The 26857-nt window shown below is 44.2% G+C and overlaps 1 protein-coding gene across 1 annotated transcript; it reads right to left on the reverse strand.

Moving 5' to 3' along the window:
- Positions 1 to 513: 513 nt before the first annotated feature.
- Positions 514 to 25402, reverse strand: LOC122930662 (gastrula zinc finger protein XlCGF26.1-like). Its single transcript, XM_044284193.1, has 5 exons — positions 25362 to 25402; positions 16523 to 16672; positions 4757 to 4936; positions 4550 to 4673; positions 514 to 2287 (listed from the first exon to the last, which is right to left on the reverse strand). The coding sequence occupies exons 2-5, from the start codon at positions 16598 to 16600 to the stop codon at positions 675 to 677; spliced, it is 1995 nt and encodes a 664-aa protein (XP_044140128.1). The 5' UTR covers positions 16601 to 16672; positions 25362 to 25402; the 3' UTR covers positions 514 to 674.
- Between the last annotated feature and the right edge of the window lie 1455 nt (positions 25403 to 26857).

Genomic DNA, 26857 nt, shown 5'->3' on the forward strand with positions numbered 1-26857 from the left:
GCTGAATCCTGGCACTTATGCCGGAACCAGTCCGGATCCGTACCAGGTCGCATTATAGTCAATGGAGCCTTACGGTGCTCCAGTTGTTTTATGACTATGTCAGATACAATGAACTCTGGACGGCTGTTCTTCTGCTAGACGGTTTTACTGCTACTGTGAAACTAGACTAATAGTATAATTATAAGCCGCTTTTATAATCTCTTAAAGGGAACCTGTCACCGGGATTTTGTGTATAGAGCTGAGGACATGGGTTGCTAGATGGCCGCTAGCACATCCACAATACCCAGTCCCCATAGCTCTGTGTGCTTTTATTGTGTAAAATAAAACGATTTGATACATATGCAAATTAACCTGAGATGAGTCCTGTCCCTGAGATGAGTCAGGGACAGGACTCATCTCAGGTTAATTTGCATATATATCAAATCGTTTTTTTTACACAATAAAAGCACACAGAGCTATGGGGACTGGGTATTGCAGATCTGCTAGCGGCCATGTAGCAACCCATGTCCTCAGCTCTATACACAAAATCCAGGTAACAGGTTCCCTTTAATCCAACAATTAGCTTGACTTTTGAGGTGCAGGATGTTATCCCCCAGTTCCACATACAGTTATATCAAGATGAGGGAAAGGGTTATAATAAAAATTGTTGCTTTCTTGTGTGAGGTATTGGATGTTTATGAATCATTCGAGGCATGAAATGTGTTTTCAGAGTGTCTTCTTTGATGTGAAATTAGAGTTGACTTTTGGTTAAAACACTTTCCACATTCAGTGCATGAAAATGGCTTCTCTCCTGTGTGAATTCTCTGATGTCTAACAAGATCTGATTTTTGGGAAAAACATTTCTGACATTCTTGGCATGAAAATGGCTTCTCCCCTGTGTGAATTTTCTGATGTCGGGCAAGATCTGATTTCTGAGTAAAAGATTTCCCACATTCTTGGCATGAAAATGGCTTCTCTCTATTGTGAATTTTCCGATGTTCAAGAAGATTTGCTTTACTTAAGAAACACTTATGACATTCTGAACATGAAAATGGCTTCTCTCCTGTGTGAGATCTTCGATGTGTAACAAGATGTGATTTCTGTGTAAAACATTTCCAACATTCTGGGCATGAAAATGGTTTCTCCCCAGTGTGAATTTTTTTATGTCGAGCAATATCTGATTTATGAATAAAAGATTTCCCACATTCTTGGCATGAAAATTGCTTCTCTCCAGTGTGAATTTTCTGATGTTCAAAAAGATTTGCTTTTCTTAAGAAACACTTATGACATTCTGAACATGAAAATGGTGTCTCCCCTTTGTGATTTTTGTCATGTTCAATAAGATCTGATTTCACACTATAACATTTTCCATATTCAGAACATGAAATTGGCTTCTCCCCTGTGTGAATTCTTTGATGCATATTAAGATCCGATTTCACACTATAACATTTCCCACATTCTGAACATGAAAATGGCTTTTCCCCTGTGTGAGTTCTCTGATGTTTAAGAAGATCTGATTTTGTAATATAACATTTTCCACATTCAGAACAGGTAAATGGCTTCTCTCCTGTGTGAATTCTCAGATGTTTAACAAGATCTGCTTTCGCAGTATAACATTTTCCACATTCAGAACATGAAAATGGCTTCTCTCCTGTGTGAATTCTCAGATGTTTAACAAGATCTGCTTTTGCACTATAACATTTTCCACATTCAGAACATGAAAATGGCTTCTCCCCTGTGTGAATTCTCAGATGTTGAACAAAATTTGATTTCGAAATAAAACATTTCTCACATTCTGGACAAGAAAATGGCTTCTCTATTATATGTTTTTTTTTATGTTCAAAAAGATATGATTTCACAGAAAAACATATCCCACATTCAGAACATGAAAATGGCTTCTCCCCTGTGTGAATTCTCTGATGTCTAACAAGATCAGATTTTTGGGAGAAACATTTCCCACATTCTAAACATGAAAATGGCTTCTCCCCTGTGTGACTTCTTTGATGTCTATCACGTGCTGATTTATGAGTAAAACATTTACCACATTCTGAACATGAAATTGGCTTCTCTTCTATGTGATTTTGTTGATGTTCCACACCTGTTTTGTGACTTATATTTTGGTTAGCATTTTGTGATGAATTATAAGATAGATGTTTAAGAGGATCAGATGATAGAGCTTTGCTGTGAAGGGCTAAAGGGACATCTAAAAGGATGGCACGCTCTTCACATGTATCTTGTGTGACACCACAATTATCTGCTCTAAGATATGACGATATCAGACTTCCTTCTGCACTCTTGGCACAGTCATCTGCAAAGAATAAAACAGATTAATATTTTTTAATAATATAACTAGTGTTGAGCGAAGCCTAATTTCCTCACCCTTAGGCCTCTTTCACACTACAGTATGTTGAATTCAGTGTTTTGCGTTCCGTTTTTCACGGATCCGTTGTTCCGTTTTTTGCTTCCGTTGTGGTTCCGTTTCCGTTCCGTTTTTCCGTATGGCAAATACAGTATACAGTAATTTCATATAAAAAATTGGGCTGGGCATAACATTTTCAATAGATGGTTCCGCAAAAAATGGAACGGATACGGAAGACATACGGATGCATTTCCGTATGTGTTCCGTTTTTTTTGCGGACCCATTGACTTGAATGGAGCCACGGACTGTGATTTGCGGCCAAATATAGGACATGTTCTATCTTTTCAACGGAACGGAAAAACGGAAATACGGAAACGGAATGCATATGGAACACATTCCGTTTTTTTGCGGAACCATTGAAATGAATGGTTCCGTATACGGAACGCAAAAAATGGACCGTATACGGAACGCAAAAAACTGTAGTGTGAAAGAGGCCTTAGGCCTCATGCACACAAACATATTTTGTTTCCGTGTCCGTTCCATTTTTTTTGCAGATAGGATGCGGATCTATTAATTTCCACTGGTCCGCAAAAAATGCGGACAACACACCGTGTGCTATCCGCATCCGTATGTCTGTTCCGTAGCCCCGCCAAAAAAAAAAAATAGACATGTCCTAGTCTTGTCCGTTATAGGCATTGTTACAATGAATCCGCAAAAAAAAAAATAAAAAATAGACATGTCCTAGTCTTGTCCGTTATAGGCATTGTTATGGATCCGCAAAAAAATAAAAATAAATAAAGATGGCATACGGATGTCATCTGTTGGTTTTTTTGGCATACGGTCGTGTGCATGTAGCTTTAGTGGTAACAAATTTATTTTTCCTGAAATGGCAGCAAAAAAAACCAAAAAACATACCTTATCCATTTACTGGAGGAGAGGCCGTCGTGGCCATCTTGATTGAAAACACCAGATGAAATCTTGCGTATAGACATGATTACATCATCACGCTGGCCAGGCACAGTGACATCATCAGTGATACCGTCACCACGCCCAGCCAGAGTGATGATGTCATCACATCATCACGCGAGATTTCATGCGGTGTCTTCAATCAAGATGGCCTCTCCGCAAGCAAATGGATAAGGTTTTTGGTTTTTTGTTACCGGATTAGTCCCTGAAAGTACACAATTATAGCATCAGATGCCACAATTAGCAATGAACGCGGCATCTGAAAGGTTCAATGACAGGGGACAGCACGATTGTCGGTTCCCGTCGTTGAGCCCGCTACATACCAAGGAATGTGCATTGTGACAAAGTAATTTGTCACAAATCTAATTTCTTTGTGAAATTCGGTGAAGTGACCGAATCAAATTTTTTATAACTTCGCTCATCACTAAATATAACCATAAAAATTATTATGGTATTTTGTAACATTTCTATAATAAAAGTTCCATAAAAAATGCAAGGCACGTAGCACAAAATGCAATGGATGGACTAAAGCTGCCCATACACATTACAGAACCTGCTGGGCAAACCTGCCTACCATGCTCTGCTGTCTCTCTACACTTATACACAACCTATAAGATTATCCCACTGAAGACTGCCATGAACAACCTTCTCAACCTCCTTGCTGTTTCCCACAGTGAAAGAAGGGAAGGGGAGAGCAGAGAGCTTTTAAAACCAGGAGCAGTGCTCTCATGGGTTTATGTCAGATTCCTTTATACTTACAGTCACTGATGGTGTAGAATGTGTGATTCTCCTCCCTTAGCAGAGTCTGCCATGGGTGCTCTGCTTTCTCTCTGTACACAACCTATGTGATTGTCCCCCTGCAGACTGCCCTGTGTGTGCTTTTCTCCTTACACTGTGTCCCCTTCTTTGATGCTTCCTGCTACCTATCCACACTCTGATCTGCCATGTACAACCTTCCCCCACCCTGCTATCTCTCACACTATGAGAAGGGAAGGGGAGATAAGAGAGCTTTCAGAAACAGGAGCGGTGCTCTGATGGATTTATATCAAATTTATCAGCACCAGCAGCAGCAGCTACGTGTAGGATTTACCATATACTCTGCAGAAGCAAAATGTTAGGAGATTTCTAAACAAAGAGCATTTTGATAAAATGGCGTAACGTTGCATATATGAAGCAAATGAACAATAAAAAAAAATCATAAGCTGTTCTTAGCCTCGAAAGGATATGTGTATTTAGTCCTATTACCTGATGATGTGAGGGTCTGGTGGTCCTCCATCAGGATGTCCTTGTATATATCCTTGTGTCCTTCTACATACTCCCACTCCTCCATGGAGAAATAGACAGTGACATCCTGACACCTTATAGGAACCTGACAACACAATGACACCGTCATCACCCAGACCCCTCCAGTGCTGTTACTGTATAATGTCCCAGCATTCCCAGCAGTGTCACCTCTCCAGTCAGCAGCTCCACCATCTTGTGGGTGAGTTCTAGGATCTTCTGTTCATTGATCTCCTCATGTATCAGGGAGTGAGGTGGAGGCCCCGTGATTGGGCTCAAGGTTCTTCCCCATCCTTCATACACAGGGGCCCGACAGCGCTCACTAGAGGTCTTCTTGACCACTGTGAAATCCTGGATATGGGGAGACACAATAATAAATATCACTAAAGACATTTCTAGAGCCCGTCACCTCTCCAGTCATATCATCTGTTATTACCATAGATAAGAATGATGCAATGTGACATCATCAGAATCTCTCACCTCTCCAGTCATATAATCTGTTATTACCATAGATGAGAATGATGCAATGTGAGATCATCAGAATTTCTCACCTCTCCAGTCATATCATCTGTTATTAATAGCGTTGAGCGAATTAAGCTTTGGATCATCAAACGGAAGTCGATTCATTCAAAAACTTCAAATTTTAATGCTGTCTCCCTACATGAAAATGTATTGGCTCCGTTTAGCCAAACTTCATTTCATGCACAGTTGGGTGAGACTTCAGTGAATTAATTTGCTATTTATTTTCTGCATCGTTACAAACATAAAAAATTAGAAATCCGAAGTCAGGTTTTTACCGAGGTACCTGACTTCGGATTCCTAATTTTTAATGTTTGTAAAGATGCAGAAAATAAATAGCAAATTAATTCACTGAAGTCTCACCCAACTGTGCATGAAATGAAGTTTGACTCCACGGAGCCAATACATTTTCATGTAGGGAGACAGCATTAAAAGGAACCTGTCAGCTCCAAAAAACATCCCAAGCCGGCAGCAGTACCTGAGAGTAGCCAGCAGTGTGTTTGTAACAATCATTTTCTTCCTGCAGGCAGATGAAGCAAAAGCTGTAAAAACGCTCTTTAACCTGTTTCGGACACATGACGTACTGGTAGGTCATACGTCATGATGTCCCGGTACTTAAGGACACATGACATACCGGTAGGTCATGTGTAGTTCCGATCACCGCCGCCTTGCATTGAGCAGGCACCCGGGGACATCGAGCGGGGGGGGGGGTCCTGTAATCCCCGTGTCGGCGATCGCCGCAAACTGCAGGTCAATTCAGACCTGCGGTTTGCGGTTTTTACATGTTGCAGCGGCGGCTGTGCCATCGGGTCCCAGTGTGGCTGTAGGGGGGACCCGATGCCATGGAAGGCAGTGCGATGCCTTCCGGTGACGAGCCTGTGAGATCCAGCCCCCTGGATCTCACAGGCCGGGAGCTGTATGAGTAATACACACTGTATTACTCATACAGCTAATGCATTCGAATACAGAAGTATTGGAATGCATTGTAAAGGGGATTAGCCCCCCAAAAGTTGAAGTCCCAAAGTGGGACAAAAAATAAAGTGAAAAAAAGTTTAAAAAATAAAGCCCCCCCCCAAAAAATTAAAAGTTTCAAGTAAAAATAAACAAAAACGTCATTTTCCCCAAATAAAGTAAAAAAAATATTAGGTATCGCCGCGTCCGTATCGACCGACTCTATAAACATATCACATGACCTAACCCCTCAGATGAACACCGTAAAAAAAAAATATATAAACTGTGCTAAATAATTCATTTTTTTGTCACATTACATCACAAAAAGTACAACAGTAAGCGACCAAAGTAGTACCAATCAAACCGTCACCTCATCCCGCAAAAAATGAGCCCCTACCTAAGACAATCGCCCCAAAAAATTAAAAAACTATGGCTCAGAATATGGAGACACTAAAACATCATTTTTTGGGTTTTAAAAAAGCTGTTATTGTGTAATTAAGTAAATTACAAAAGTATACATATTAGGTATCGCTGCGTCCGTAATAAACTGCTCTATAAAAATATCACATGACTAAACCACTCAGGTGAATACCGTAAAAAAAAAAAAAAAAAAAAAAAAAAAAAAAAAAAAATCGGTGTAAAAAAAGCCATTTTTTGTCACCTTAAATCACAAAAAGTGTAATAGCAAGTGATCAAAATGTCATACGCACCCCAAAATAGTGCCAATCAAACAGTCATCTCATCCCGCAAAAATCATACCCTACCCAAGATAAATCGCCCAAAAACTGAAAAAACTATGTCTCTCAGACTATGGAGACACTAAAAAATGTTTTTTTTTGTTTCAAAAATTGAATCATTGTGTAAAACTTACATAAATAAAAAAATATTATACATATTAGGTATCGCCGCGTCCGTGACAACCTGGCCTATAAAAATACCACATAATCTAACCTATCAGATGAATGTTGTAAATAAGCTATTTCTTGTTACTTTGCCTCACAAAAAGTGTAATATAGAGCAACCAAAAATCATATGTACCCTAAACTAGTACCAACAAAACTGCCACCCTATCCTGTGGTTTCTAAAATGGGGTCACTTTTTTGGACTTTCTACTCTAGGGGTGCATCAGGGGGGCTTCAAATGGGACATGGTGTCAAAAAACCAGTCCAGCAAAATTTGCCTTCCAAAAACCATATGGCGTTTATTTCCTTCTGCGCCCTGCCGTGTGCCCGTACAGCAGTTTACGACCAAATATGGAGTGTTTCTGTAAACTACAGAATCAGGGTCATAAATATTGAGTTTTGTTTGGCTGTTAACCTTTGCTTAGTAACTGGAAAAAATTATTATAATGGAAAATCTGCCAAAAAAGTGAAATTTTGAAATTGTATCTCTATTTTCCATTAATTCTTGTGGAACACCTAAAGGGTTAACAAGGTTTGTAAAATCAGTTTTGAATACCTTGAGGGGTGTAGTTTCTAGAATGGGGTCATTTTTGGGTGGTTTCTATTATGTAAGCCTCGCAAAGTGACTTCAGACCTGAACTGGTCCTTAAAAAGTTGCTTTTTGAAAATTTCTGAGAAATTTCAAGATTTACTTCTAAACTTCTAAGCCTTGTAACGTCCCCCAAAAATAAAACATCATTCCCAAAATGATCCAAACATGAAGAGAGACATATGGGGAATGTAAAGTAATAACTATCTCAGAATGGCCTGGATAAGTCAAAGCGTTTTAAAGTTATCACCACATAAAGTGACACTGGTCAGATTTTCAAAAAATGGACTGTTCCTTAACCACTTCAGCCCCGCTAGGTGAAACCCCCTTCATGACCAGAGCACTTTTTACACTTCGGCACTACACTCCTTTCACCGTTTATCGCTCGGTCATGCAACTTACCACCCAAATGAATTTTACCTCCTTTTCTTCTCACTAATGGAGCTTTCATTTGGTGGTATTTTATTGCTGCTGACATTTTTACTTTTTTGTTATTAATCAAAATGTAACGATTTTTTTGCCAAAAAATGACATTTTTCACTTTCAGCTGTAAAATTTTGCAAAAAAAACGACATCCATATATAAATTTTTCGCCAAATTTATTGTTCTACATGTCTTTGATAAAAAAAAATGTTTGGGCAAAAAAAAAAATGGTTTGGGTAAAAGTTATAGCATTTACAAACTATGGTACAAAAATGTGAATTTCCGCTTTTTGAAGCAGCTCTGACTTTCTGAGCACCTGTCATGTTTCCTGAGGTTCTACAATGCCCAAACAGTAGAAAACCCCACAAATGACCCCATTTCGGAAAGTAGACACCCTAAGGTATTCGCTGATGGGCATAGTGAGTTCATAGAACTTTTTATTTTTTGTCACAAGTTAGCGGAAAATGATGATGATTTTTTTTTTTTTCTTACAAAGTCTCATATTCCACTAACTTGCGACAAAAAATAAAAAATTCTAGGAACTCGCCATGCCCCTCACGGAATACCTTGGGGTGTCTTCTTTCCAAAATGGGGTCACTTGTGGGGTAGTTATACTGCCCTGGCAATTTAGGGGCCCAAATGTGTGAGAAGAACTTTGCAATCAAAATGTGTAAAAAATGACCGGTGAAATCCAAAAGGTGCACTTTGGAATATGTGCCCCTTTGCCCACCTTGGCAGCAAAAAAGTGTCACACATCTGGTATCGCCGTACTCAGGAGAAGTTGGGGAATGTGTTTTGGGGTGTCATTTTACATATACCCATGCTGGGTGAGAAAAATATCTTGGTCAAATGCCAACTTTGTATAAAAAAATGGGAAAAGTTGTCTTTTGCCAAGATATTTCTCTCATCCAGCATGGTTATATGTAAAATGACACCCCAAAACACATTCCCCAACTTCTCCTGAGTACGGCGATACCAGATGTGTCACACTTTTTTGCTGCCAAGGTGGGCAAAGGGGCACATATTCCAAAGTGCACCTTTCAGATTTTGCAGGCTATTTTTTACACATTTTGATTGCAAGGTACTTCTCACACATTTGGGCCCCTAAATTGCCAGGGCAGTATAGCTACGCCACAAGTGACCCCATTTTGGAAAGAAGACACCCCAAGGTATTCCGTGAGGGGCATGGCGAGTTCCTAGAATTTTTTATTTTTTGTCACAAGTTAGCGGAAAATGATGATTTTTTTTTTTTCTCTTTTTTCCTTACAAAGTCTCATATTCCACTAACTTGCGACAAAAAATAAAAAATTCTAGGAACTCGCCATGCCCCTCACGGAATACCTTGGGGTGTCTTCTTTCCAAAATGGGGTCACTTGTGGCGTAGTTATACTGCCCTGGCAATTTAGGGGCCCAAATGTGTGAGAAGTAGTTTGCAATCAAAGGCCTCATGCACACGACAGTTTTTTTTCACGGCCCGCAAAAACTGGGTCCGTGGGTCCGTGATCCGTGACCGTTTTTTCGTCCGTGGGTCTTCCTTGATTTTTGGAGGATCCACGGACATGAAAAAAAAGTCGTTTTGGCGTCCGCCTGGCCGTGCGGAGCCAAACGGATCCGTCCTGAATTACAATGCAAGTCAATAGGGACGGATCCGTTTGAAGTTGACACAATATGGTGCCATTTCAAACGGATCCGTCCCCATTGACTTTCAATGTAAAGTCTGGAGTTCTGTTATACCATCGGATTGGAGTTTTCTCCAATCCGATGGTATATTTTAACTTGTAGCGTCCCCATCACCATGGGAACGCCTCTATGTTAGAATATACTGTCGGATATGAGCTACATCGTGAAACTCATTTCCGACAGTATATTCTAACACAGAGGCGTTCCCATGGTGATGGAGACGCTTCAGGTTAGAATATACAAAAAAACTGTGTACATGACTGCCCCCTGCTGCCTGGCAGGTGCTGCCAGGCAGCAGGGGGCAGACCCCCCCCCCCTGTTTTTAACTCATTGGTGGCCAGTGGGCCCCCCCTCCCCTGTTGTTAACTCGTTGGTGGCCAGTGTGCGCACCCCCCTCCCTCCCTCTATTGTTTTAATACATTGGGGCCAGTGTGCGCGCGCCCCCCAACCCCCCCTCTATTATTTTAATACATTGGGGCCAGTGTGCGCGCGCCCCCACAACCCCCCCCCCTCCCTCCCTCTATTGTTTTAATACATTGGGGCCAGTGTGCGCGCGCCCCCCCAACCCCCCCTCCCTCCCTCTATTGTTTTAATACATTGGGGCCAGTGTGCGCACCCCCCCAACCCCCCCCCCCCCCTCCCTCCCTCTATTGTAATCATCATCGGTGGCAGCGGAGTAGAAGATTTTCATACTTACCTGCTTCTTGCTGCTGCGATGTCTGCGTCCGGCCGGGAGCTCCTCCTACTGGTAAGTGACAGCAATGCGCCGCACAGACCTGTCACTTACCAGTAGGAGGAGCTCCCGGCCGGACGCAGACATCGCAGCAGCAAGAAGCAGGTAAGTATGAAAATCTTCTACTCCGCTGCCACCGATGATGATTACAATAGAGGGAGGGAGGGGGGGTTGGGGGTTGGGGGGGTGCGCACACTGGCCCCAATGTATTAAAACAATAGAGGGAGGGAGGGGGGGTTGGGGGGGCGCGCGCACACTGGCCCCAATGTATTAAAACAATAGAGGGAGGGAGGGGGGGTTGGGGGGGGGGGCGCGCACACTGGCCCCAATGTATTAAAACAATAGAGGGAGGGAGGGGGGTGCGCACACTGGCCACCAACGAGTTAACAACAGGGGAGGGGGGGGGGCCGCACAATGATATTCAAACTGGGGAGGGGGGGGGGGGGGTCTGCCCCCTGCTGCCTGGCAGCCCTGATCTCTTACAGGGGGATATGATGGGGTTAATTGTACTATCATATCCCCCTGTAAGAGATCGGGTGCTGCCAGGCAGCAGGGGGCAGTCTTGTACAAAGTTTGCAGTGTATTCTAACTAGAAGCGTCCCCATCACCATGGGAACGCTTCTGTGTTAGAATATACTGTCGGAAATGAGTTTTCACGAAGTGAAAACTTAGATCAGAAAAAGCTTTTATGCAGACGGATCTTCGGATCCGTCTGTATGAAACTAAAACCTACGGCCACGGATCACGGACACGGATGCCAATCTTGTGTGCATCCGTGTTCTTTCACGGACCCATTGACTTGAATGGGCCCGTGAACCGTTGGCCGTGAAAAAAATAGGACAGGTCATATTTTTTTCACGGCCAGGAAACACGGCTCACGGATGCGGCTGCCAAACGGTGCATTTTCCGATTTTTCCACGGACCCATTGAAAGTCAATGGGTCCGTGAAAAAAAACGGAAAACGGCACAACGGCCACGGATGCACACAACGGTCGTGTGCATGAGGCCAAAATCTGTAAAAAATGGCCTGCAAAATCTGAAAGGTGCACTTTGGAATATGTGCCCCTTTGCCCACCTTGGCAGCAAAAAAGTGTAACACATCTGGTATCGCCGTACTCAGGAGAAGTTGGGGAATGTGTTTTGGGGTGTCATTTTACATATACCCATGCTGGGTGAGAAAAATATCTTGGCAAAAGACAACTTTTCCCATTTTTTTATACAAAGTTGGCATTTGACCAAGATATTTTTCTCACCCTGCATAGGTATATGTAAAATGACACCCCAAAACACATTCCCCAACTTCTCCTGAGTACGGCGATACCAGATGTGTGACACTTTTTTGCTGCCAAGGTGGGCAAAGGGGCACATATTCCAAAGTGCACCTTTCGGATTTCACCGGTCATTTTTTACACATTTTGATTGCAAAGTTCTTCTCACACATATGGGCCCCTAAATTGCCAGGGCAGTATAACTACGCCACAAGTGACCCCATTTTGGAAAGAAGACACCCCAAGGTATTCTGTGAGGGGCATGGCGAGTTCCTAGAATTTTTTTTTTTTTGTCGCAAGTTAGTGGAATATGAGACTTTGTAAGGAAAAAAGAAAAAAAATGAAAAATCATCATTTTCCGCTAACTTGTGACAAAAAATAAAAAATTCTAGGAACTCGCCGTGCCCCTCACGGAATACCTTGGGGTGTCTTCTTTCCAAAATGGGGTCACTTGTGGCGTAGTTATACTGCCCTGGCAATTTAGGGGCCCAAATGTGTAAGAAGTACCTTGCAATCAAAATCTGTAAAAAATGGTCGGTGAAATCCGAAAGGTGCACTTTGGAATGTGTGCCCCTTTGCCCACCTTGGCTGCAAAAAAGTGTCACACATCTGGTATCGCCGTACTCAGGAGAAGTTGGGGAATGTGTTTTGGGGTGCCATTTTACATATAACCATGCTGGGTGTGAGAAATATCTTGGCAAAAGACAACTTTTCCTATTTTTTTATACAAAGTTGGCATTTGACCAAGATATTTTTCTCACCCAGCATGGGTATATGTAAAATGACACTCCAAAACACATTCCCCAACTTCTCCTGAGTACGGCGATACCAGATGTGTGACACTTTTTTGCAGCCTAGATGCGCAAAGGGGCCCAAATTCCTTTTAGGAGGGCATTTTTTGACATTTGGATCCCAGACTTCTTCTCACACTTTCGGGCCCCTAAAAAGCCAGGGCAGTATAAATACCCCACATGTGACCCCACTTTGGAAAGAAGATACCCCAAGGTATTCAATGAGGGGCCTGGCGAGTTCCTCGAAATTTTTTATTTTTTGCATAAGTTAGCGGAAATTGATTTTTTTGTTTTTTTTCTCACAAAGTCTCACTTTCCGCTAACTTAGGACAAAAATTTCAATCTTTCATGGACTCAATATGCCCCTCACGGAATACCTTGGGGTGTCTTCTTTCCGAAATGGGGTCACATGTGGGGTATTTATACTGCCCTGGCTTTTTTGGGGCCCTAAAGCGTGAGAAGAAGTCTGGGATCCAAATGTCTAAAAATGTTTACGCATTTGGATTCCGTGAGGGGTATGGTGAGTTCATGGGAGATTTTATTTTTTGACACAAGTTAGTAGAATATGAGACTTAGTAAGAAAAAACAAAAACAAAAAAAAAATTTCCGCTAACTTGTGCCCAAAAAAATTTCTGAATGGAGCCTTACAGGGGGGGGGGGGGGGGTGATCAATGACAGGGGGGGTGATCAATGACAGGGGGGTGATCACCCATATAGACTCCCGGATCACCCCCCTGTCATTGATCACCCCCCTGGTAAGGCTCCATTCAGACGTCCGTATAATTTTTACGGATCCATGGATCGGATCCGCAAAACACATGCGGACGTCTGAATGGAGCCTTACAGGGGGGTTATCAATGACAGGGGGTGATCAGGGTGATCACCCCCCTGTCACTGATCACCCCCCCCTGTAAGGCTCCATTCAGACATCCGCATGATTTTTTACGGATCCATGGATACATGGATCGGATCCACAAAACACATGCGGACGTCTGAATGGAGCCTTACAGGGGGGTTATCAATGACAGGGGGTGATCAGGGTGATCACCCCCCTGTCACTGATCACCCCCCCTGTAAGGCTCCATTCAGACATCCGCATGATTTTTTACGGATCCATGGATACATGGATTGGATCCACAAAACACATGCGGACGTCTGAATGGAGCCTTACAGGGGGGTTATCAATGACAGGGGGTGATCAGGGTGATCAGGGTAATCACCCCCCTGTCACTGATCACCCCCCCTGTAAGGCTCCATTCAGACATCCGCATGATTTTTTACGGATCCATGGATACATGGATCGGATCCACAAAACACATGCGGACGTCTGAATGGAGCCTTACAGGGGGGTTATCAATGACAGGGGGTGATCAGGGTGATCAGGGTGATCACCCCCCTGTCACTGATCACCCTCCCTGTAAGGCTCCATTCAGACATCCGCATGATTTTTTACGGATCCATGGATACATGGATCAGATCCACAAAACACATGCGGACGTCTGAATGGAGCCTTACAGGGGGGTTATCAATGACAGGGGGTGATCAGGGTGATCACCCCCCTGTCACTGATCACCCCCCCTGTAAGGCTCCATTCAGACATCCGCATGATTTTTTACGGATCCATGGATACATGGATCAGATCCACAAAACACATGCGGACGTCTGAATGGAGCCTTACAGGGGGGTTATCAATGACAGGGGGTGATCAGGGTGATCACCCCCCTGTCACTGATCACCCCCCCTGTAAGGCTCCATTCAGACATCCGCATGATTTTTACGGATCCATGGATACATGGATCGGATCCACAAAACACATGCGGACGTCTGAATGGAGCCTTACAGGGGGGTGATCAATGACAGGGGGGTGATCAGGGAGTGTATATGGGTGATCACCCGCCTGTCATTGATCACCCCCTGTAAGGCTCCATTCAGACGTCCGCATGTGTTTTGCGGATCCGATCCATGTATCCATGGATCCGTAAAAATCATGCGGACGTCTGAATGGAGCCTTACAGGGGGGTGATCAATGACAGGGGGGTGATCAATGACAGGGGGTGATCAGGGAGTGTATATGGGTGATCACCCCCTTGTAAGGCTCCATTCAGACGTCCGCATGTGTTTTGCGGATCCGATCCATGTATCCATGGATCCGTAAAAATCATGCGGACGTCTGAATGGAGCCTTACAGGGGGGTGATCAATGACAGGGGGGTGATCAATGACAGGGGGTGATCAGGGAGTGTATATGGGTGATCACCCCCCTGTAAGGCTCCATTCAGACGTCCGCATGTGTTTTGCGGATCCGATCCATGTATCCATGGATCCGTAAAAATCATGCGGACGTCTGAATGGAGCCTTACAGGGGGGTGATCAATGACAGGGGGGTGATCAATGACAGGGGGTGATCAGGGAGTGTATATGGGTGATCACCCGCCTGTCATTGATCACCCCCCTGTAAGGCTCCATTTAGACGTCCGTATGCGTTTTGCGGATCCGATCCATGTATCCGTGGATCCGTAAAAATCATACGGACGTCTGAACGGAGCCTGACAGGGGGGTGATCAATGACAGGGCGGTGATCAATGACAGGGGGGTGATCAGGGAGTTTATATGGGGTGATCATGGGTGATCAGGGGTTTATAAGGGGTTAATAAGTGACGGGGGGGGGGGTGTAGTGTAGTGTAGTGTGGTGTTTGGTGCGACTGTACTGACCTACCTGAGTCCTCTGGTGGTCGATCCTAACAAAAGGGACCACCAGAGGACCAGGTAGGAGGTATATTAGACGCTGTTATGAAAACAGCGTCTAATATACCTGTTAGGGGTTAAAAAATTCGGATCTCCAGCCTGCCAGCGAACGATCGCCGCTGGCATGCTGGAGATCCACTCGCTTACCTTCCGTTCCTGTGTGCGCGCGTTCACAGGAAATCTCGCGTCTCGCGAGATGACGCATATATGCGTGACTGTGCGCAGGGCTGCCACCTCCGGAACGCAAATCTGCGTTAGGCGGTCCGGAGGTGGTTAAAGGGGTATTCCCACTTTGCGTTTTTATACTTACCTGCTGCCACCGCGCGTTCACTTCCTGGATTCTGGCTGGGGGTGTGCTTCATCTTGATTGAAGTCTTTTCCCGGCCGGGCCGCGCGCTGGACTGAACGCGCACGCCGCCGCGCATGCGCCATGGTGACTTATTTCTGGCCAGTATAGTACAGAGCTGGCGTGCGCGTTCGCAGCTCTGTACTATTCTGGCCGGGAAGAAGTCACCGTCGCGCATGCGCGGCAGTGTGCGCGTTTCGGACAGCGAGCGGCCCGGCCGGGAGAAAAGAAGGAGTCTTCTGGGCAAGCGCGACCATCGGGATTTTGGAGAAGAGCGGTGGCCGTAACCAGGGGAGACCGAGTCACAACAATAAGGTAAGTGGGGATGACTTTTATCCTAAACGGTGGGAATTTGTTAATAAAGTATATTTACAAAAATGATCACTGTGAAATCATTAACAGATTTAACAGTGATCATTATGATGGGATAACCCCTTTAAGGTAAAAATGAGCCTGGTCCCTAAGGGGTTAATCCCCTGCCCGGTGCGCTTCTCGAGTCGGGCTTGAAGTCACGGGGGCAGCGGCCTCCTTGCTTCAAGTCACGGTAACCAGGCCTCCTTCCCTGCCCCTTCGCTGCGACTGACAGCCGGCAGTTCGGCAAAGACAGCCAAACTGTCGTGAATAAGCGCTGTCAGTCACAGCGAAGGGGCAGGGAAGGAGGCCTGGTTACCGTGATATGAAGCAAGGAGGCCGCTGCCTCCGTGACTTCAAGCCCGACTAGAGAAGCGCGCCGGGCAGGGGATTAAGGAACGTTTTTACAGCTTTTGCTTCATCTGCCTGCAGGAAGAAAATGATCGTTACAAACACACTGCTGGCTACTCTCAGGTACTGCTGCCGGCTTGGGATGCTTTTTGGAGGTGACAGGTTCCCTTTAAAATAGAATTTTTTAAATGAATCGACTTCAGATTGATGATCCGTAGCTTAATTCGCTCAACACTAGTTATTATCATAGATAAGAATGATGTAATGTGACATCATCAGAATCTCTCACCTCTCCAGTAAGTTGGAAGAGTATCTCTAGGGTGAGATGGAATATCCTCTCCATCATCTTGTCTCTGTTCCTATACATCCTTGATCGGTCAATTGGGAATGTCCTCTTATAAAGAAGATATCAACGGAGAGGATATTATGTTGTAGGAGCCTGAATGGGGGGAAAAAAGAAGAAAAGAATGTAAAAACCACACATAATCTGATGTAAAAATACATTACCTGAGGTGAAACATTTGAGGAGATATTACACTGTATATGTTGTATTCACCGTTTTTGTAAGGACTAGAACACGACATACACAAAAGCTATAGCTGCACATCGGCCTGGGCTACAGTGGATTTGCTGTAGGTTTCTCCCTATGAATTGAAAGGTGTTTGGTGAAGACGGCTGCAATTAAGAAAGGAGGCTAGCATATACGGGAATGTCAGACTGGGGGTCAAATATAGTACAGTCAAGAGTACACCATTGGGGGCAATTTTATTATTAGTGCATTGTACTCATTAGGAGCTAAAAAATATATTTTTCAATAGGTCTTTATTAAGAATAGGGAGTCCTTTTTTCTGCACAGAGCCGAGATGCTCTACTAGCATGATCTGATTTTTCTCTTTGCTCCATCAGATAGCCAGCTGACGGGCTCCTTATCTCTGACCTTATAAACACTCATCAAAGCTCAATCCTTCTCTTTCTGATAAGAATGTGGCTTAACCTCTCCAGGACGCAGGATTGCGTCTTTGCAGCGGTCCTGTTACTCTGGGTGGACGCGCCGGGGCGTCATCTCACCTGCCAGCCAATGATCGTGGCTGGCAGGTTGATGATTTAAAAAAAAACTAATCAGAAGCCAGCTAACACATCATATTTTGTAAATATAATGTGTTATATAGCTGCTCTGCTCCTCTGCTCGTCCTTTTGGTCGGTTGGTTCCAGCAGAGGAGCACACATCACTGTGAGTACCCACCAGCACCACACTTAGCCCCCAGATCACCCTCCATCACCCCAATTAACCCCTTGATCACCCCTTCTTGCCCCTGTCAATCACTAGTGAAAGGGAAAAAAGTGATCAGTGTAAACTGTCACATTTTTTTATTCACTGGTATTGACTTACAGTTTTAGGATAGTTTAGGCCCCTTGGTTAGGTAGTTTAGGGACCGGTTAGCGCCCAGCCCACCGCACCGCAGTCACCGATTCGCTGATTAGCGTATCACTAATCAGCATTTGTACTTTTATAGTATCTGTAAGTGATCAAAACTGATCACGGTCAGATCTATAATTGTACTAGTGTCACTTTAGTTCTCCCTCCACCCAAAACGCAGTGTTTGCCGATCAGGCCTGATCGGTCGCCCACACGTGCGTTCACCCACAACCGCTCCGCCGCAGCGACAATTTTTTTTATTTTTCACTGCACATTCACTTTACATGCGCTGCGGCGATAAAAAAAATAAATCAGTTTTGATATTTTTTATCAACCGCAGCGGCCTCCGGTACTTCGCTAGCCTCCCATTTGTAAGACAGGCTTGCTTTTTTTCTTGGGTAGTCTCAGGGAATACCCCTAAATTTAGTAGTCCAAATGTCAAACAAGGGGTATTCTTCTGAAGAGGCCTACAGGCTTCTGACCCAGTCGGATGAGGAATGGGAACCCTCATCTGATGAATCTAGCGGGTCAGAATATGAACCTGTAGAAAGCAGTGGCTCTCTGACCCAAAGTTCGGACGAGGAGGTTGAGGTCCCTGATACCACCAGGCGTACCCGGCCCCGTGTCACTAGACCACAGGTTGCGCAGGATTCGTTTCAAGGGCAGCAGAGTGGGGCTGGCGCTGTCGGATTACGTGGTGAGGCATACACCAGCAGCGCAGCCCTCCCTGGACCTAGTACCAGCACTGCCGTACAACCTGGTGAAGTGGTGAGCACCAGAAGGGCAGTTGAAGCTGGTACGGTGGCACGTGCAATAGTTACCCCGTCGCAGCCACCGCACAGACGGGCCCGTAGACCCCCTAGAATCCCTGAGGTGCTGGCAAACCCTGATTGGCAGTCCCCAACTTCAGCCGCACCTGTAGTTCCCCCTTTCACCGCCCAGTCTGGAGTTCAGGTTGAGACAGCTCAGATCGGTTCGGCCCTGAGATTTTTGGAGCTGTTCTTGACTGCGGAGCTCTTGGACTTAGTCGTGGCAGAAACAAACTGGTATGCCACTCAATTTATAGCCGCCAAACCGGGAAGCTCTTATGCCCAGTCTTTCCGGTGGAAACCAGTCCAAGTTTCCGAATTAAATTTTTTTCTGGGCCTTCTCCTGAACATGGGTCTAACCAAAAAGCATGAATTGTGGTCATATTGGTCCACGAACCCGATTCATCACATGCCCATGTTCTCTGCTGCTATGTCCACGGCACGATTTGAGGCCATCCTGCATTTCCTGCACTTTAGCGACAACACCACCTCCCGTCCCAGAGGCCACCCAGCTTTTGACCGGCTCCACAAAATTCGGCCCCTCATAGACCACTTCAAACAGAAATTTGCAGATTTGTATACCCCTGAGCAAAACATCTGCGTAGACGAGTCCCTTATACATTTTACCGGGCGCCTTGGCTTCAAACAATACATCCCAAGCAAGCGCGCCCGGTATGGGGTCAAATTGTATAAGCTCTGTGAAAGGGCCACAGCCTATACCCACAAATTTCGGATCTATGAGGGAAAAGATCAGACCCTGGAGCCGGTCGGTTGCCCTGACTACCTGGGGAGCAGTGGGAAGACAGTTTGGGACTTGGTGTCACCCTTATTTGGCAAGGGGTACAATCTTTATGTGGACAATTTCTACACAAGTGTGGCTCTCTTCAGGCATTTGTTTCTAGAACAGATTGGCTGCTGTGGCACCGCGCGTTGACGTTTACATGCTCTCCTCCATTCACGCAGACACGACAATCCAAATTGAACGAGCAACCAGTGTCATTGAAAAGCCCCTCTGTGTCCACGACTATAATTTGCTCATGGGAGGGGTGGACTTCAATGACCAGATGTTGGCTCCCTATTTAGTTTCCCGACGCACCAGACGCTGGTATAAGAAGGTGTCTGTATATTTAATTCAATTGGCTGCATATAATAGTTTTGTTCTCTACAGTAAGGCTGGGAGAACAGGATCCTTCCTCAAATTTCAGGAAGAGATCATCGAGAACCTCCTGTATCCAGAAGGTTCCGTGGCCCCATCCACCAGTGTAGTTAGCCGTCTACACGAGCGACATTTCCCCAGTGTCGTTGCTGGTACCTCAAACCGACCGCCATATAAGGAATAAGGCGTGACAGCCGCTATTTCTGTCCTGACTGCCCTGACCACCCTGCCCTATGCTTAGGGGAGTGTTTCCGGAAGTACCACACACAGGTTCACCTAGCATAGAGATCACATCTCACCAGGAAAGGCACACAGGGCTATTAGGGCCCATTCACACACAGCTGCTGCAAACCTCTCCTTTCACCTGGGATAAAGTGCCTAATGTACTTTGCCACATCTTTGGGCGATTTGCGCTTTGCACATTGACCCATGGGGAAGGAGAGGTTTGTCCTATAAAAATTAAAAAAAAAAAAAAAATCACCGGTAAGCAAAAAAGTTAACGTTCAGTTTCAAAAGTTAAATAAAGTTTATATGTTCTGTTCTAAAGTTATTATAAAAGTAATAAAATTTATTGCGTTGCGGCCTGGTTTTTTCTTTTTTTTTTTTTTTTTTTTTTTTACCTTCCAGGTGGACCAACCGATCGACTAGCTGCAGCACTGATGTGCATTCTGACAGAAGCATTGCGCTGCTGTCAGATTACACACAAGTCGGTGTATGCGGCGCTGCAAGACGAGATTTCTCCTCTGCAGTAAAAGATACGTTTGCCGAGGCATATGAGCTGAGGAGGCAGGGGTGTTCATATGCTTTGGCAAACACTTTATATATAATAAAATAAATAAATAAATCCCGGCAATGATTTATTCATCCACATCGATTGATGTGAATGGAGAAATCGGGTTTGCCAGGGCATACGAGCTAAGTGGGTATGGATGTTGGGCGGAGCTCCTATGTCCTGGCAGACGCCTTTCCCCTCCTTTTTTTTTTTGGCAGAGATTTTTTCATCCACATTGATCGATGCGAATGAAGAAATCTGTGCCGTTCATTTTTTCTTTCAGCCCAGAGGCTGAACGGAAAAAAGAAATCTCATTACCTGTATGCTCAATATAAGGAGAATAGCAGAAACTGCTAATGCTGGCCATAAATGTAATGATTGCGGAGACCCTCAAATGCCAGGGCAGTACAAACACCCCACAAATAACACCATTTTGGAAAGAAGACACCCCAAGGTATTCGCTGAGGGGCATATTGAGTCCATGAAAGAATTTTGGTCTTAAGTTAGCGGAAAGGGAGATTTTGTGAGAAAAAAATAAAAAATAATCAATTTCCGCTAACTTGTGCCAACATTTTTTTTTTCTATGAACTCGGCATGCCCCTCATTGAATACCTTGGGGTGTCTTCTTTCCAAAATGGGGTCACATGTGGGGTATTTATACTGCCCTGGCTTTTTAGGGGCCCTAAAGCGTGAGAAGAAGTCTGGGATCCAAATGTCTAAAAATGCCCTCCTAAAAGGAATTTGGGCCCCTTTGCGCCTCTAGGCTGCAAAAAAGTGTCACACATGTGGTATCGCCGTACTCAGGAGAAGTTGGGGAATGTGTTTTGGGGTGTCATTTTACATATACCCATGCTGGGTGAGAGAAATATCTTGGTCAAATGCCAACTTTGTATAAAAAAAAAAAGGGAAAAGATGACTTTTGCCGAGATATTTATCTCACCCAGCATGGGTAGATGTAAAATGACACCCCAAAACACATCCTCCAACTTCTCCTGAGTACGGCGATACCACATGTGTGACACTTTTTTGCAGCCTAGGTGGGCAAAGGGGCACACATTCCAAAGAGCACCTTTCGGATTTCACAAGCCATTTTTTACAGATTTTGATTTCAAACTACTTCTCAAGCATCTGGACCCCTAAAATGCCAGGGCAGTATAACTACCCCACAAGTGACCCCATTTTGGAAAGAAGACACCCCAAGGTATTCCGTGAGGTGCATGGCGAGTTCCTAGAATGTTTTATTTTTTGTCACAAGTTAGCGGAAAATGATGATTTTTTTAATTAATTTTTTTCCTTACAAAGTCTCATATTCCACTAACTTGGGACAAAAAATTAAAACTTCCATGAACTCAATATGCCCATCATGAAATACCTTGGGGTGTCTTCTTTCCAAAATGGGGTCACTTGTGGGGTAGTTATACTGCCCTGGCATTTTAGGGGCCCATATGCGTGAGAAGTCGTTTGCAATCAAAATCTGTAAAAAATGCCCTGTGAAATCCGAAAGGTGCTCTTTGGAATGTGTGCCCCTTTGCCCACCTTGGCTGCAAAAAAGTGTCACACATGTGGTATCGCCGTACTCAGGAGAAATTGGGGAATGTGTTTTGGGGTGTCATTTTACATATACTCATGCTGGGTGAGATAAATATCTTGGTCAAATGCCAACTTTGTATAAAAAAAATGGGAAATGTTGTCTTATACCAAGATATTTCTCTCACCCAGCATGGGTATATGTAAAATGACACCCCAAAACACATTCCCCAACTTCTCCTGAGTACGGCGATACCAGATGTGTGACACTTTTTTGCAGCCTAGGTGAGCAAAGGGGCACACATTCCAAAGAGCACCTTTCGGATTTCACCGGTCATTTTTTACAGATTTTGATTTCAAACTTCTTCTCACGCATCTGGGCCCCTAAAATGCCAGGGCAATATAACTACCCCACAAGTGACCCCATTTTGGAAAGAAGACACCCCAAGGTATTTTGTGATGGGCATAGTGAGTTCATGGAAGTTTTTATTTTTTGTCACAAGTTAGTGGAATATGAGACTTTGTAAGAAAAAAATAATTAAATTATAATAAATCATCATTTTCCGCTAACTTGTGACAAAAAATAAAAAGTTCTATGAACTCACTATGCCCATCAGCGAATACCTTAGGGTGTCTACTTTCCGAAATGGGGTCATTTGTGGGGTTTTTCTACTGTCTGGGCATTGTAGAATCTCAGGAAACATGACAGGTGCTCAGAAAGTCAGAGCTGCTTCAAAAAGCGGAAATTCACATTTTTGTACCATAGTTTGTAAACGCTATAACTTTTACCCAAACCATTTTTTTTTGCCCAAACATTTTTTTTTTTATCAAAGACATGTAGAACAATAAATTTAGCGAAAAATTTATATATGGATGTCGTTTTTTTGCAAAATGTTACAACTGAAAGTGAAAAATGTCATTTTTTGCAAAAAAATCTTTAAATTTCGAATAATAACAAAAAAAGTTAAAATGTCAGCAGCAATGAAATACCACCAAATTAAAGCTCTATTAGTGAGAAGAAAAGGAGGTAAAATTCATTTGGATGGTAAGTTGTATGACCGAGCAATAAACGGTGAAAGGAGTGTAGTGCAGAAGTGTAAAAAGTGGCCTGGTCATGAAGGGGGTTTCAGCTAGCGGGAGCTGAGGTGGTTAAATAAGTGTTTATGACACACATTATACACACAGCTAGAAAAACTGTTAACCCTTGGTGACGGAACGGCTCAATATTTTTAATAAAGACTAATTTATTTTTTTTGCCCCAAATGAGTAAAATGCTATCATAACAAAATAGCCCCCAAAGGAATACATAGCCTTTAAAGAGGACCTGGACCTTCATTGCAGACTGCTATTAATTCATTCAACTTCCATCAGGAATAATAAAGGAACAGCACAACATAGAGTCCTAAGAATAGTAATTACATGGGGAATACAAACAGTTAGGCCCCTTTCACACGGGCAAGTTTTCCGCGCGGGTGCAATTCGTGAGGTGATCGCATTGCACCCGCACTGAATCCGGACCCATTCATTTCTATGGGGCTGTGCACACGAGCAGTGATTTTCACGCATCACTTGTGCGTTGTGTGAAAATCGCAGCAAGCTCTATATTGTGCGTCTTCTACGCAGGCCCCATAGAAGTGAACGGGGCTGTGTGAAAATCGCAAGCATCCGCAAGCAAGTGCGGATGCGGTGCGATTTTCACGCATGTTTGCTAGGAGATGATCGGGATAAGGACCCGATCATTATTATTTTCCCTTATACCATGGTTATAAGGGAAAATAATAGCATTCTTAATACAGAATGCATAGTACAATAGGGATGGAGGGGTTGATGGAGGGGTTAAAGAAAATTACTAAATATTTTAACTCACCTTAATCCACTTGTTCACACAGCCGACTCGTCTAAAGTCTTCTTCTTTGATGACCTGGGAGGAAAAGGACCTTTGGTGACGTCACTTTGGTCATCACATGGTCCATCACATGACCCATCACCACGGTGATGGATAGTGTGATGGACCATGTGATGAGCAAAGTGATGTCACCAAAGGTCCTTTTCTTCCCAGGTCATCAAAGAAGAAGACAGAAGAGAAGCTGAGCTGCGCGAACAAGTGGATGAGGCGAGATAAATTATTTTTCTTTAACCCCTCCAGCCCTATTATACTATGCATTCTGTATTAAGAATGCTATTATTTTCCCTTATAACCATGGTATAAAGGAAAATAATACAATGTACACAACACCTAACCCAAACCCGAACTTCTGTGAAGAAGTCCAGGTTCGGGTCTGAGTATCAAACATGCCGATCGTGCAAAATGCGGAAAAATTGCGCATTTTCCCGCGACGCACCCGCATCCTATCCGGCCCTCACACGCGACGCCCGTGTGAAAGAGGCCTTACAAAAACAGACATGTCAGGAAAAGTGACGGGTCCTCTTTAACCCCTTCATGCACCACGATATCACTGTACATTGTGGAATGGACCAACCTTCTGCACCCTGATGTACATTTATGTTCCAGGATGACAGTTTCTGAGCCCGATCCATTAGCTGTAATATATTGACGACGACCCACTTTAATGGTCGGGATCAGAGATGAAGATGGATTAGCTAGGAGCCTATGAAAGGCCCGGCCCTAACAGACTGCCTGAACCAAGCAGTATACAAGTGGTGGGATCACAGGTTCCATACTGTGACTAAACAAACACTCAAACATTTTCATAAAAAAATAATAATAAAAGAATAAAAAAAGAAAATGAATTTTTTTTCCCATAAAAAATGTGGTTTTATTTTGCAAAACTATTTTATAAAACTTCACATTGCTACCTGGTATCGTTGTATAATAGAACTGGACCATCGCAATATTTAACCCCTTCCCGCCACAGCTATTTATTTTTTTGTTGCCTTTCAGGATCCAGAACTTAAAAAAAAAAAATCCTCAACATAGCCGAGTGAGAGCTTGTTTCTTTTGCGGGATGAGACCTTCTTTGGGACTGTATCATTTACTGATCATTGTTAAGTAGTTCAAAACTGTGAAAAAAAAATATTTGTGAGCGGCTGAAACTTATTTTCGAGTCTGGATGTTTCCGGTGACACCCAATTTTCATAGATCCGAAAGGGGTTTTGCAGCAAACAAAAATGAGTGGCAGTGGGATCTCAGCACCTTAAAGGGGTTGTCCAGTTTTCAAGCCCCTCCCAATCCATGGGTACTCACCTGCTCCTCACCACTCGGTTTCAGCTCCTGTCCCTGGTAGTCCACTTCCGGAATTAACAAGGGTTACGTGTGTCAGTGCTGTGACATGTCCCTAGTTGGCATGTAAGTACGCTTCCCTCCACAGGTCCAAAAGTGTTTGAAAACTGGACAACCCCTCTAAGTACAAAAAAAGAGAGATGCTCCCCTCCACCAATCCCTACCACAAAGTCCCAATCCTTACAGGACTATGAGCACAAGCTTACCTCCTCCTGATGAGCAAACCCGAGGTTGTTCTGTACTTACAGGACCTGTGATGATGTCATAGTCATGTGATCAGTCACCTGTGTGGGAGGACTCAGAAATCACATGATCAGGTGTTATACTTTTATCAGTAGATGGAAAATCATAAAGGACCTTTGGTGACGTCATGACCATGTGTGGGCGGAGTCAGGCACCAGGCTGTGCTGTCTGAGGAGATTCCGATTTTTGTTGATGATAAGAAGCTCCTCCTGGTGAGGTGATAGAGATGTGTGCGCCGCCTGAGACATACACATCTGCACTGCTCCACACACACGGCTCTGCACCTTATACACTACACACAGCCCTGCACCGTATACACTACACACACAGCACCGTATACATGACACACACAGCTCTGCACCATATACATTACACACAGCTCTGCACCGTATACATTACACACACAGCCCTTCACCGTATACATTACACACACGGCTCTGCACCGTATACATTACACACACAGCTCTGCACCGTATACATTACACACACAGCTCTGCACCGTATACATTACACACACAGCCCTGCACCGTATACATTACACACACGGCTCTGCACCGTATACATTACACACACGGCTCTGCACCGTATACATTACACACACAGCTCTGCACCGTATACATTACACACACAGCTCTGCACCGTATACATTACACACACAGCCCTGCACCGTATACATTACACACACGGCTCTGCACCGTATACATTACACAAACGGCTCTGCACCGTATACATTACACACACGGCTCTGCACCGTATACATTACACACACGGCTCTGCACCGTATACATTACACAACCAGCTCTGCACCGTATACATTACACACACAGCCCTGCACCGTATACATTACACACACGGCTCTGCACCGTATACATTACACACACGGCTCTGCACCGTATACATTACACACACGGCTCTGCACCGTATACATTACACACACGGCCCTGCACCGTATACATTACACACACGGCTCTGCACCGTATACATTACACACACGGCTCTGCACCGTATACATTACACACACACAGCTCTGCACCGTATACATTACACAAAGCTCTGCACCGTATACATTACACGCACGGCTCTGTACAGTATACATTACACACACAGCTCTGCACCGTATACATTACACACAGCTCTGCACCGTATACATTACACACACAGCTCTGCACCGTATACATTACACGCACGGCTCTGTACAGTATACATTACACGCACGGCTCTGTACAGTATACATTACACACACAGCTCTGCACCGTATACATTACACACACAGCTCTGCACCGTATACATTACACACACGGCTCTGCACCGTATACATTACACACAGCCCTGCACCGTATACATTACACACACAGCCCTGCACCGTATACATTACACACAGCCCTGCACCGTATACATTACACACACAGCTCTGCACCGTATACATTACACACACAGCTCTGCACCGTATACATTACAC

The sequence above is a fragment of the Bufo gargarizans genome, chromosome 1 (assembly GCF_014858855.1).
Source record: "Bufo gargarizans isolate SCDJY-AF-19 chromosome 1, ASM1485885v1, whole genome shotgun sequence".
Lineage (NCBI taxonomy): Eukaryota > Metazoa > Chordata > Amphibia > Anura > Bufonidae > Bufo > Bufo gargarizans.

Coding starts and splice junctions, on each gene's coding strand:
- LOC122930662 (XM_044284193.1), bottom strand. CDS start 16,600: ATGTATAGGAACAGAGACAAGATGATGGAGAGGATATTCCATCTCACC. Junction 4,937..16,522: donor TCTTCCAACTTACTGGAGAG/GTGAGAGATTCT, acceptor CCCCATATCCAG/GATTTCACAGTGGTCAAGAA. Junction 4,674..4,756: donor TGGAGCTGCTGACTGGAGAG/GTGACACTGCTG, acceptor TTGTGTTGTCAG/GTTCCTATAAGGTGTCAGGA.